Below are 11,658 nucleotides of genomic sequence, written 5' to 3'. Positions count from 1 at the left end.
CCCCCTTTCTTGTTTCGCAGGATGTGCTGCTTTTCGTACGTCTCCCTGTATGCGTAGGGCTGCTGGGTGGGTTCTTAGCTGCAAAGCTCGTTCCCGAGCCCTGGAGACTGAGCACCCCTCGCTTTCAGGTGCGCTCCCTTTGCCGCCGCGCTGCCTAACGAGCCTTTCCTCCGCAGCGACGAGCCTGCTCGTGACCTCCGTGCTGGCGAGGTGCGGGGGGTACGTTGGGAGTTCCTCCCGCACGGAGGAATGCCGAATGAGCCCAGGGCAAAGTGCAAGGCGGCCAACTCAGCCTCAGGACTCTGAAGCAAGAGGGCGGAGGAGGGACACAGCGGCGCATTTGTGAAGGCTGCGCGAGGAAGGGGAAAGGTTGAGCGGCTGCGTCGGGGGTCCGCTAAGGGCTGTGGCAGTTTCTAAGTGCATGCTCATTCCGGACCACTGAGCCAGGTCTCTCCATGGGCTGGTGGGGAGGTGAACGCCTGTGTTTTGAGCAGAGAGCGGGAGAGGAGGAGGTCAGGGGAACACTGGGCTCCCAGCTGGACACAGAGACCTTCAAACTCCCGCTCTCCACTCACTTCAGTCCATTATTAAAGGCAGGGATGAAGTGTTGGCTTTCATGTGCTGTACTCCTTCTCTCTTCCTGCTACAGACCTGAAGAGGTTTGTCCTCTTGGCTTTTTTAAGTACTTAAGGTTCCCAGAATGAATTGGGGGAAAAAAAAATCGCCAGCATGCCCCAAGCTTACAAAGCCTCTTCTGGAGCGGTTTTATCCCTTCCCTGCAGCCCTTCGCGCATTCCTCACGGCAGCCCTGCAGCCCGGAGACCGGCGTGGACCTGCATACGGGGACAAGCGTGTTCGGCTGCTCCCTGCTTCCCCCTGGGACCCCCTGGCCTTCCTCCCAGTCGGGTCTGGCGCTTTAAGGGCGCTGCCTGCTCACCGACAGCGGGGCCAAAGTCCGCGGGCTCCGGCGGCGGCGGCCAGGCCGGGGATGCAGCTCCCCGCTGTGCCGGGCGCGCTCGCCCCTTCCCTGCTTGCCATCCCCGTGGCCTTCGGCATCAATGGCGCGACCGCCCTGGCAGAGTGAGTTTTGCCTGGGAGAAAGCTCTGGGATGCTGCCATCTGGCTCGGGGCAGGGTGCTGGGTGCTGTCCTCCGCTGGTCCTGGATGCTGGGTCCAGTCTGGGACTTGGGGGGGATCATCCAGTCTGGCCCAGGACAAGGCTCTGTCCCAAGGAGCCAGCCCACCTGGGATGGGCCTCTGGGTCCCATCCGGGCCTGGAGAGGGGGGAGCGGTGTCCAGGGCAGGGTCCTGGGTCCCTGCTGGAGCCGGGGGGAGCGGTGCGGTCCAGCCTGGGGCGGGGGGCTCAGTCTGGGTGCTCACGGGAAGGGGCTGGAGCCCAGGAAAGGCTGCAGTGGGCCGGGACTTTGCCGAGGTGGTTCGTGGCTGCCTTTACGACTTCCATCCCGTTATCAGTGACCAGGCGCGCGGCGGGGCTGCTGGGGCTCATTGCACAACGCAGAGCAGCGCGGGGCTCGCCGACAGCCCAGACCCCCAGAGATTAGGGTGCTCAGCACCTCCCCAATTTCTGAGCATCCTCCCCAGCTGCCTGGCCCCAGCACGGCCCCCTGGGCCGGAGGGACGGGACCCCCAACACTGGGTGTCCCCTCCGGACACGGCCATGCGTTCCTGCGCTGAGGACCCCTCCAAATCCGTCTCCCCCTCCCAGAGCCATCCCCCTGGCAACTCGGCCACCGGCGTGTCCCAGTGTGGCCGATGCCACCCCTCTGCACCGGCCTCGTCATCGCCACCATTGTGCTGCCTGATAACCGCCCCGCTTTCGGTTTTACCGCTGAGCGACACCGCAGCCGTGTCCCGACCCAGGCGCTTTCGGGCTGCTCAGCGTGGCCCCGGCCGTCACCCTGGCGTCAGGGGATTTGGTGCCAGCTGCTGGGCAGAGCCCACTGCTCCCTTCCGCGCTTTATTGCTCTTCCGTGTCAAACCGCGCTCTGGCTGGTTCCTTCTCTCTTGTTCCCAGCCCAGCGCCCCAGGACCCGCTGGCCATGGGCTGTCCCCTCGTGCTCCTTCATCACCTCACTGCGCTTTCTGTCCTTTCACTGCTGCCAGGCCCCTGCTCCCTTTGCGTGTTCATCACGCGTTTCTTTTTGCAGTTAATTTCTGCACCTGCTTTCCCAGCAGGAAGGGCCTTTAGCCAGACCCCTCTCGATGGCAGAGCCGAGCCGCTCCTGGCCCCCTGATCCGCCTGTTTTAACAATCTCCCAATTTTCCTTCCCATCCTTTCGCTCTCCCCTTCCCCTCCCATCCTGCGCGGCACTGCGCGGTCTCAGCCCGGCTATCCGAGATCCATCGCTGTGCGATCACATCCTGGGCGATGCAGCGCCGGGTGAAAACCGCCTGTAGGCGTGGGGAGCACTGGCCCCCCAGCCTGCCCCCCAAACTGAAGCCGTCGCTGTCCTGCCCAGGCATTGCGGGTGGATATGGAGGGGGCACATCCCCCTGACTCTTAATTAGCCCCCGCTGCAGGATGAGCGATGGAGGCCTCAAAGCCCCCCAGGCTGGCTGGGACCCCTGGGCACGGCACAGAAAGTGGGGTGGCCCCAGCGTGGACACGCCTTGGTGCGTCTCGAGCCCAGTCGCACGCGCGGCTGCGTCTTACGGTGTGCAGAGGGGTCCGGCGTTGTGCTGCTCCACCGCAGCACCCGTATTTGACTATTGAATTAATCATTCTGTGGGAGTAATTAGTTGTGTAGTAATTAATTATACACTACTAATAATGCACTTAGGCAGTGACACTTCAATTATTTTATTGTTCTGAGGTTCTTTTCGAGAGTATCTGTGTTGGTTTGGACGCTTAGTGCACGTGGGGAGGAGGAGTTGGCCTCGCTCAGCGCCGCTCTGACGCCCGTCCTGTCCCTGGGCGCGGGGTCCTGTGCTCCCCGGCCCCGGCCCCGGCCCCGGAAGGCGGTAGCTGGGTGTTTCTCCGGGATAAGCCGTTAACTTCGGTCTGACCCTGCCATTCCCCCTGCTTTGGTGCAGCCCTGTCAGAACTGGCGCGGGGTGAAGGGTTTTTCACCTGGACTGGGGGAAACGGGGCTTCGCCCCCTGGCTGTGCCCAGCTGCTGGAGCCTGTGCCCTGTTCCGCAGCAGCCCGCTGGCGCTGGCGCTGACTGGGGTGCTGGTCCTTGCCGGCCTCTTCTCCATCATCTTCTTCGTCAACGGAGGGAGCCACTTCCAGGACCCCCTTTTCTGCGGTGAGTCCCCCACAGGGCGTGGGGCCTGATCCCGCGCCGGGGAGCGGAGGGTTGGGATTCGGGGAGAGCCGTGGGACCCGCTCGGAGCCGGCTGGCTCTCCCGCAGTGTTTGTGGTGTTCTCCTTCGCCTCCGTCGTCGATTTGATCATCTCGCTGGAGGAGGACGGCTACATTTCTGGCTTCATGGAGGTCTACGTCAGAGAGGTACCGCTCACACCGCCTCGCGCACGAGCCTGCGCCCAGGGCAAGCAGCTCCCGCTCCCAAAGCTGCTCCTGCCGCAGAGGGACTGTGCGCCCGGGGAGGGGGTGTGGGAAGGCGCTTGCCCCCGCCCCGTACGATCCGCTCTCTTCCGAACGGGCAGGGCGAGCCCTACCTGCGCACGGCGCACGGCATCATGATCTGTTACTGGGACGGCATTGTCCACTACGGGCTCTACCTCGCCATGACCGCGGCCATCGGCCGGAGGTGAGCGGGGAGGAGAGCTCAGAGGGAGAGGGAGGGCCCCGGATTTCGCAGGGAGGGGAGGCGTGAGCCTGGCAGGGGTGTCTGATCCCAACGTCTCCGCAGAAAGAGCTACAGGAACCTGGGTCTCTTCTGGCTGGGCTCTCTGACGATGAGCGTCGTTGTCTTCCTGCTCGGGAATCTGATAGGTACGGGGGCGCGGAGAGGGGCTCAGCTCTGGCCGGCCCTTGCTGACCCCTCCAGGCTGCCTCCATCCCCCTGTCCGTCCGGCAGCTTTGCTCCCAGGGGAAGAGGAGGAAGGCGCTGAGCTGGGGGCAAGCACTGGGTCCTGGTCGTGGTCGCCAAGCGCTCTGCCTTGCCTACCCCGTGCTCTCCTTCCACAGGGAAATACAGCTCCGACCTCAGCCCTGCCTTCCTGCTCCACCTGCCCTACGTGCTGGTCCCCGCCTGGGCTGGGCTGCGGCTCTTCCAGCAGCCCAAGGCCCTGCCGAGCCTCAGCCCCGAGAGGGTGAGCGGGGGGCCAGAGCCGTGGCGGGGGGCTCTGCTGGAGCCGTCAGCCTTATCCTCATCCTGGGGGGGGAGCCCGAAATGACGGCATTTTCCTTCTCCCAGGTTGTGGAGGAGCAAGGCAAGCGCCTGTACCAGCGACCCTGGGACGTGGGGCTGGTCCTGCTCCTGCTCCTCACTGCCGCCTTCACCTTCTTCAGGGGGCTGGTGAGTGCCGGGGCCCTGCACAGGGATCCCGGAGGGGCCACGGCGGTCCCGGAATGGGTTCATCTGCCCCGTGCCCACCTCCCCTCCCCTGTACGCGTCCCCAGGTGGTGTTGGACTGTCCCGCCGATTCGTGCTTTGAGTACATCTACCAGCGCGAGCCGTACCTGCGCGACCCCGTCGCCTACCCCAAAGTGCAGGTGAGCGGAGCCAAGGCGGGGCCGGAGCCCCCCTGTGCCACCAGGGAGGGGGTGACAGATGTCCTCCCTCCGTGTCCCCGCCCAGATGCTGATCTACATGTTCTACGTCTTCCCTTTCCTCTGCCTCTGCGTCTACGGGCTGGTGCTGCCCGGCTGCTCCTGGCTGCCCGACTGGAGCCTGGTGTTCGCCGGCGCCGTGGCGCAGGTGAGGGCTGCCCCGTGTCCTTCCCGGCTGCTGGGGGGGCACACGGCGAAACCCCCGGGCTGGGGTCTGGTCCCCGCCAGGAGAAAGCCAAGCGGGGAGCCAGGGCCGAGCCTGGGGGGACAGATCGGCACCCGCGGCTGCACGTGGAGCGGTTCCCACCGCTGCCGCCTGATAATTGCTTTGGCCTTGGCGGATCTGAACGGAGCCGGGGATTAGTCTGACAGAAATAGGCTGGAGCGAGCCCACGGGTCTATAGATAGGACGTGCTCCTGCCAAACACCCCTTGGTGCCGGGCGGGTTGGCGTCCCCGCCGTGCCACCCCCTGCCCTGTGTCCCCAGGCTCAGTTCTCCCACCTGGGCTCCTCGCTGCACGCCCGCACGCCCTTCCCCTACCAGACCCCCGAAGATGTCTGGTGGAGCTTCCTCCTCACCAACGTCCTCTACACGCTGGGGCCCCAGCTCCTGGCCTACCGCTGCCTGCGCCGCCCTGCCTTCTTCCTCCGCGTCACCCCTGCCGCCCTGCGCCCGGGCAAGAAGCACCAGTGACCCGTCCTGCCCACCCGGGGGGCTGCTGCCCACCTCCCCTCTCCCCACGGCAGCCGGCAGTGGGAGCTGGCTGGCGGAGGTGTCCCCAGGGATGCGCCAGTGTCCCCTCCCGCATCACCTGTGAGGCTGTGGGGTGAGCGAGGGGACCCCGGGGTGCTCTGCCAGGGGGTCGCTGCAGCCGTGGCCCAGCCCTTGCCCGGGCCCAGGGGTGTCGCTGGCTGGGGGGGTGCCAGGGGCCGCGGGGGCCTCGTCCCAGCCTGGTGACACCGGAAGGACGCGGGAGCGGGGACCGTGCCAGGAAAACACTGTTTACAAAATAAAGGAGTGAGGGTACAGCTGCTGAACCCCAGTCCGTGCTCCCGCCGGGGACGTCATCCCAGCGCCAGCGGCCGAAGCACCGCGCCGCTCCCCCCGCGCCGTCGGCTGGCGCCCACCTGCACCCCGGCGCCTGACTTTGCCCCCTCCTGCCCTTTGGGGTGCGGGGGCTGCGGGGGGCTCCCGCCGCCCACGGGTGGGCAGGGGTGTGCGAGCGTGGAGGGGGTGTGCGCGCGGGTGGGGGGCCGTGCATCTGAGTGGATGGGTGGGTGTGCACACAGGGGCGGGTGCACATGGATGGGGGGGTGCCCGGGTGGGTGTGCGCACGGGTGGGGGGTGCGCACGGGTGGGGGTGCTGGCGTTGGCTCTGGGCTGCCCTTGCAGGGGCCCGCGGGCCAACTTACCGGACAAAACTCGTTGACCCCGCGGGTTCCCCACCCGCAGCCCGGCCCGGGGGGCCGGCGGGGCCGGGCGGGCCGGTGACCTTGGCGAGCCCGCGGCCCCTGCGCAGCGCCGGGAGCCGGGGCAGGGCCGGGCCGAGCTCCCGGTGCCGCCCCCTGCGCGGAGCCGCACCGGCACCGGTACCGGCAGCAGCGGCGGCAGCGGAGCGCTCCTGCGGCCGGGCCCCTCCCGCGGCCGGTACCGGTGCCCGCGGACACACGGTGAGTGGGGGGGCTGCGGCGGCTCCGCTCGCTGCGGTGCGGCCGCGGGGAGCGGGGGCGGGACCCCCGGTACCGGTACCCCGGGCGGGGGCTGCTCCCGGCGGGGAGCGGGGTGCCGGGCCGGGCTGGAGCCCCCCGCGCTGCGCTGCGCGCTCCCGAGTACCGGTGTCCCGCAGCCCCGGGGCTGCCGCCGCAGTGTCCCGCACTGCAACACCGCACCGGCCCCAGGGCCGCCGGCGGGGGAGAACCGGGGGGCTTCGCTCCCCCTTCCCCAGGACCGGCCAGCGGGACCCCCGGGGGAGCTGCCCCGCTCCCCTTGCCTCCCAGCCGGGTACTGGGACCCCCGGGGGGGCTGCCCCACTCCCCTTGCCTCCCAACCGGCCACCGGGACCCCCGGGGAGGCTACCCCACTCCCCTTGCCTCCCAGCCGGGTACTGGGGCCCCCGGGGGGGCTGCCCCGCTCCCCCTGCCCCACAGCCAAGCTCTGGCTCCCCTTCCCCAGCCCCACGGGGGGGTCATTCCCACGAGGAGGGGGGCACACCCCTGGCCTGCCCGTGCTGGAATCTGGGGCACCCCCAAGAATGGCCCAGGCCCTGGCCCACAGGGCGGGGGGACCGCAGCCCCCCAGCTCTGGTGCACGTTGCCCCCGGCTGTGCCCAGGGAAGGGGGGACAGGGCTGGGGGGCTCAGGGGGGCGCTGGCAGCCGCAGCCCACTCCCACACCATCAGTTCAGTTTCCAGATGTGCCGGTGCTGCCATAAATAACTCATGAGATCCAGCCCGGCGCGTCTGCCATGAAATATTCATCCCGGCTGTAACTGAGCGGGTGAAGCGGAGTTCAGCGCCGGCACAGGCCGGGGGGCTCGGGGTCCCCACGGGCAGGGGGTGCTCAGTGCGGGGAGCAATCTTGGGGTGGGTGACAAGGTGGGGGGCTTCCTCGTGCGGGGTGTCGGTGGGTGCTGCCATCTTCTTCCCCTGGCCGGCACAGCCCCGGTGGGGTGCAGCTGGGGACCCCCACGGCTCTGGGTCGGGCAGAGCGTGGGCTCGCTCGCAGCCGGTGGGTGCTTAGGGGCTCTGCTCTCCCCCCAGATGCGTCCCCGAGGCCCCTGGGCCACCGGCCCTGCAGCTCTGCTGCTCCTTGCCGGCCTGCTCGCGTCCGACGTGCCGCTCAGCACCCGGGGCCGGAAGAAGGTGGTCCACGTCATGGGTGAGTGGGGACGGGGGTCCGCAGCAGGGAGCCGGGCTGGACCCCTGGGGTGGGACGGGGGGAGCAGTCCTGCAGCTGTCGGGCTGTTGAGTTCAATGTCCGTTAAAGCGTGACTGGGGGCTCTGGGGCATCCGTCGTGTCCCCCCCACCCTGGCCAGGAGCTGCCCAGCCCTCCCTGGGGTTTGGAAAGCCCTCAAAAGAGGGAAATTACCCCCAAAGTTGACCCTTCTGCCTGCCCCGTGCCCTCAGGCTGCCTTGTCCCCGCCATGGGTGCTGCCTGGGGTGGAGGCAGGGCCAGGTTTGGGGACAGGGACTCCCCTGAGCTCCATGTCCCTTGCAGAGGGTGACAGCGGGGCCGTGGTGGTGCAAACGGCCCCGGGGAAGGTGGTGACGCACCGGGGCGGCACCATCATCCTGCCCTGCCGCTACCACTACGATGTGTCGGCCCACGGCCCGGCCGAGATCCGCCTCAAGTGGACCAAGGTGACGGAGCCCATGGCCTTCGTGGACGTCTTCGTGGCGCTGGGGAAGGCGCGGCGGGCGTTCGGCAGCTACCGCGGCCGCACGGCCCTGCAGGAGGACGGCTTCGGCGACGCCTCGCTCATCATCCGCAACGTCACCCTGCAAGACTACGGCCGCTACGAGTGCGAGGTCACCAACGAGCTCGAGGACGACACTGGCATGGTCAAGCTGGACCTCGAAGGTAGCGGCGCGGCTACGCCGGGGACGAGGGATGGGGACGGGGAGGACCCCGGGTGTCCCCGTGTCCCGCGCGGGATGGCTGGGACGGGGTTGCCGGTGCCACATCCCTGCGCCGGGCTCGGTCCTGCCTTACGGCCGGTTGTTTTTCCTGGCGCGTGCCGTGGTTTATCGCCTCTGTTATTGGCTTTTATTGTTGCTCCAGGTTTACGGGCTGGCAGCTCATAAACGCCGGAGACAGATAGCGGCACGGGCTCATAAAGCACCGGGGGGCCCGGGATGTGGCGGCAGAGTTGATGCTCTGCGCGGCTCCGAGCCCGCTGGGACGGGCTGCTGCGGCTGGGGCCACCAGGAGAGGGGGGAGACTTTTTGGGGGGCTCGGGAGGCACAGCTGCGTGGGTTGGGCCAGTACGGGCTCACTCTGGGGACGCCGGGGCTTGGCTGGACCCCGCGCCAGCACCGCCGCTGTCCCCAGGTCGCAGAGCAGCAGGTCCTGGAGCGGGGTGAGGGGGCTTTGGGGTGACGGAGCAAAGCCCCCCGAGCAGCGGCGACGGCAGCTCATCTGCGCCGGGCTTTGCAGCCGCATCTTCCAGCCCGCAGCGGCCCCCGCTCCCCGCCGGCTCCTGGTGCCTCATGCGGGTGCAGCGACCCCGACCTGCAAAATCAGGTCGGGGACACCCCCCCGGCCCACACCCCCTCCTCTCTGTCCCCGCAGGCGTGATCTTCCCCTACCACCCGCGCCTGGGCCGCTACACGCTGAACTTCCATGAGGCGCAGCAGGCGTGCCTGGAGCAGGACGGCATCCTGGCCTCGCACGACCAGCTGCACCAGGCCTGGCTGGAGGGTATGGACTGGTGCAACGCCGGCTGGCTGCAGGACGGCTCCGTGCAGTATCCCATCTCCCGGCCGCGGGAGGAGTGCGGCCGCAAAGACACGCCGGTCGGGGTACGCAACTACGGCTACCGGCACAAGGAGAGCGAGCACTACGACGCCTTCTGCTTCACCTCCAACCTCAACGGTAATGGCAGCGGGGAAACTGAGGCACGGTGCACCCAGCTCCCCGTTTTGGCTGGGGGGGGTGGGGAGGGTTTCCCACGACAGGCTGGGCGAGGACCACGTGTGCCTTCCCTGGGCCCTCCAGCACATCAAGGTGGGGGGTTTGGTGCTGGGGACCCCCAATGAGGACCGGGATCTGGTCCCATCACCTTTGGGACTGGGGCACCCGGTTTGGGTGCTGGGCAGGAGCGGGGCCGGCGGCTGTGGCGGCGGCGAGCGGCTCGGGTGATGGATGGGGAAGGGGCCGCGCAAGACAGATGGGAGCCGGGAGGGCTTCCGGGCCCCGTAAATTCCTGCTGGCTGGCAGGGGCGCGCGGGGGGGCTCTGCCAATGTTTATTTAATGGTGGCAGGCAGGATAAATAGCGGGCGTCATCGCCGCAAGAGGCCGTCACCCGCCGCCGCCGCGCAGCCCCCGTAAATCTGCGGCTCCTCAGGGCCCACCTAGCCCCCTCCCAAAAAAATAAATGTGTTGAGAGGTGGGGATCCGCGGGGCTCGCACCCCTCAGCCCCATCCCTGCCCCGTCCCACCCGCCGGGTGCCGGTGCCGCGCCGGATGCGGGACACCACAGCTGGGTCCCCGTCCCCAGCAGCCCCCGCCTCACCCCCTCCCCAGGCAAAGTTTACTTCCTGAAAACCTTCCGCAAGCTGAGCTACGCCGAGGCGGTGCAGGCCTGCAAGAACAACGGGGCGGCCATGGCCAAGGTGGGCCAGCTCTACGCCGCCTGGAAGATCCAGCTGCTGGACCGCTGCGAGGCCGGCTGGCTGGAGGACGGCAGCATCCGCTACCCCATCGTCAATCCGCGGGCTCGCTGCGGGGGCCGGGAGCCCGGCGTCCGGAACCTGGGCTTCCCGGACAAAAAGTACAAGCTTTTTGGGGTTTATTGCTTCAAAAAAGCCGGTGACGCCGCTCCCGACAAGGCGCTGGGCGGAGGGCACCCCAATCGCGTGTGAGGCTCGCCCCCAGACTTGGCCGGGGACCTCCCGCCCCCCCGGCACGTGCTGGGCTCCGTGGCGTCGCGGCGTCCCGGGGCGCGGCGAGCTGCGGGCAGCCTCTGTGTTGGACCGGGAGAGGCGCCCAGGCCGTGCCGGGGTGGCTGCTGTGCCGCGGGCCGCGCGCAGTAACACTGGGGAAATTGAGGCAGCAGGCGGGGAACGACTTCGGCCCCCGGCCAGGAGCCTGGGGCGGCTCCCCAGCCCGTCACAGCCCTCGCTTATCGAGCAGCGTTTTGCATGTGCTACAGGCCCCCCCCAGAGCAAAGGCGGCTTGAGCCCCCGCCATCCTCATTGTCCGGGGGTCCCCAGCTCCGCGCTGTCCCCGGGGCCGTGCAGCACTGAACCCCCGGGAGATGCCGTCCCCAAAAATCCTACCTTGGCACTGGGCGAGAAGCGGGGGCGCTGGGCTTGGCTTTGTGCAGCACGGGCAGCCGGGGGGGAGGTCACCTGCGGCCCCTCCAGCACCTGCTCACCGCTGGCCGCCCCGCGGGGCCGAGCGCCCCGCGCCGCGAGCCCAGGGCGGCTCCTTGGCGCTCGGCTTGGGCAGAGGCGGCCGGCGGCGGGAGGGGGAGGCGCGGGGTGGGCACCGGCCCCCGCACCCACCTGGCCTGGCACCGGCTCCCGGCTTTTTGCAGCCCCGGCGCTCGCGAGCCGGATGTAGATGAAATAAAAGCTTCGGCCGCTTTGGAGAGCTGAGCCGGGCTCTGGCGTCTCCTTCGCTGGTGCCACCATTGCGGGGCACCGCGGGGGCAAGGGGAGCCTGGGCTGCGCCGAGGGACTGCTCCCCCCAGCTCTTACCTTCGCTCAGAGCCCCTCGCCCCCTCTGCGCCCTCCCTCACGGCCGGAGCTGGCACGTTGGGAGCATCCCAACTGGAGCATCCCTACAGCATCCCACTTGGATTCATGGGGACCAGATCCAAAGGCACAGCGTCAGCAGAGCCCCCGCGGGGACAGAGGGGTGCGGGTGGGGACCACGGGGTCCCCCATGCCGGAGGAGGCTCGGAGCTTCCCCTTGCACAGCTGAGCCCAGTCCATCCATCACCTTTACTGGCCAAAAATCAAGCTGCTGGGACGCGCCGTCCCCCGGCCACCATGACCCCGGGAGGGGGCGGTGGGGACCGCGCGGTGCTGGTGGCCGCTGGAGCCCAGGTGGTGGCTGTCACATGCTGATGGATGGCAGCGGGGCCGCAGCCCCTGCGCCCACGCCTAACGCAAGCAGCACCCTGAAAAATGGATCGGCGCCTCCGCATCACATGGTGGGGGAGGCAGGGAAAGCTGTGGTCTCACGGCGCGGTGACAAAGGCCATGGGGGGAGCGTCCCCGGGGTCCCCG

General features: G+C 68.6%; 2 protein-coding genes across 3 annotated transcripts; both read left to right on the top strand.

Annotated features, from left to right (window-relative positions):
• The first annotated feature begins 971 nt into the window (after nucleotides 1–971).
• Nucleotides 972–5,729, top strand: TM6SF2 (transmembrane 6 superfamily member 2). Of its 2 annotated transcripts, none has more exons than XM_086767487.1 (10): nucleotides 972–1,080; nucleotides 3,166–3,269; nucleotides 3,376–3,473; nucleotides 3,632–3,735; nucleotides 3,838–3,920; nucleotides 4,116–4,240; nucleotides 4,345–4,446; nucleotides 4,551–4,643; nucleotides 4,729–4,848; nucleotides 5,188–5,729. In XM_086767487.1, exons 1-10 carry the CDS (start codon nucleotides 989–991, stop codon nucleotides 5,392–5,394), a joined length of 1,128 nt encoding a protein of 375 aa, XP_086623613.1. In that variant the 5' UTR covers nucleotides 972–988; the 3' UTR covers nucleotides 5,395–5,729. The 2 variants fall into 2 exon arrangements, with proteins under 2 accessions (XP_086623613.1, XP_086623612.1); XM_086767486.1 differs by having other exon boundaries at nucleotides 977–1,080; nucleotides 3,163–3,269.
• Nucleotides 5,730–6,287: 558 nt separating this feature from the next.
• On the top strand, nucleotides 6,288–11,022 carry HAPLN4 (hyaluronan and proteoglycan link protein 4). The gene is made up of 5 exons (XM_086767488.1): nucleotides 6,288–6,371; nucleotides 7,460–7,577; nucleotides 7,918–8,280; nucleotides 8,992–9,294; nucleotides 9,947–11,022. Exons 2-5 carry the CDS (start codon nucleotides 7,460–7,462, stop codon nucleotides 10,282–10,284), a joined length of 1,122 nt encoding a protein of 373 aa, XP_086623614.1. The 5' UTR covers nucleotides 6,288–6,371; the 3' UTR covers nucleotides 10,285–11,022.
• The last annotated feature ends 636 nt before the right edge of the window (nucleotides 11,023–11,658 follow it).

Source organism: Chlamydotis macqueenii, chromosome 26 (genome assembly GCF_036417535.1).
Source record: "Chlamydotis macqueenii isolate bChlMac1 chromosome 26, bChlMac1.mat, whole genome shotgun sequence".
NCBI lineage: Eukaryota > Metazoa > Chordata > Aves > Otidiformes > Otididae > Chlamydotis > Chlamydotis macqueenii.
Note: the sequence above shows the minus strand (reverse complement) of the source record. Positions and strands in the feature narration are given on the sequence as shown.

What these genes read in the sequence shown, in the direction of transcription:
- TM6SF2 (XM_086767486.1), top strand. Translation starts at nt 989, where the DNA reads ATGCAGCTCCCCGCTGTGCCGGGCGCGCTCGCCCCTTCCCTGCTTGCC. An exon ending in GGCGCGACCGCCCTGGCAGA is followed by an intron (nt 1,081 to 3,162) that starts GTGAGTTTTGCC and finishes CCTGTTCCGCAG; the next exon opens with CAGCCCGCTGGCGCTGGCGC. An exon ending in TCGCCGGCGCCGTGGCGCAG is followed by an intron (nt 4,849 to 5,187) that starts GTGAGGGCTGCC and finishes CTGTGTCCCCAG; the next exon opens with GCTCAGTTCTCCCACCTGGG.
- HAPLN4 (XM_086767488.1), top strand. Translation starts at nt 7,460, where the DNA reads ATGCGTCCCCGAGGCCCCTGGGCCACCGGCCCTGCAGCTCTGCTGCTC. An exon ending in GAAGGTGGTCCACGTCATGG is followed by an intron (nt 7,578 to 7,917) that starts GTGAGTGGGGAC and finishes TGTCCCTTGCAG; the next exon opens with AGGGTGACAGCGGGGCCGTG. An exon ending in CTTCACCTCCAACCTCAACG is followed by an intron (nt 9,295 to 9,946) that starts GTAATGGCAGCG and finishes CCCCCTCCCCAG; the next exon opens with GCAAAGTTTACTTCCTGAAA.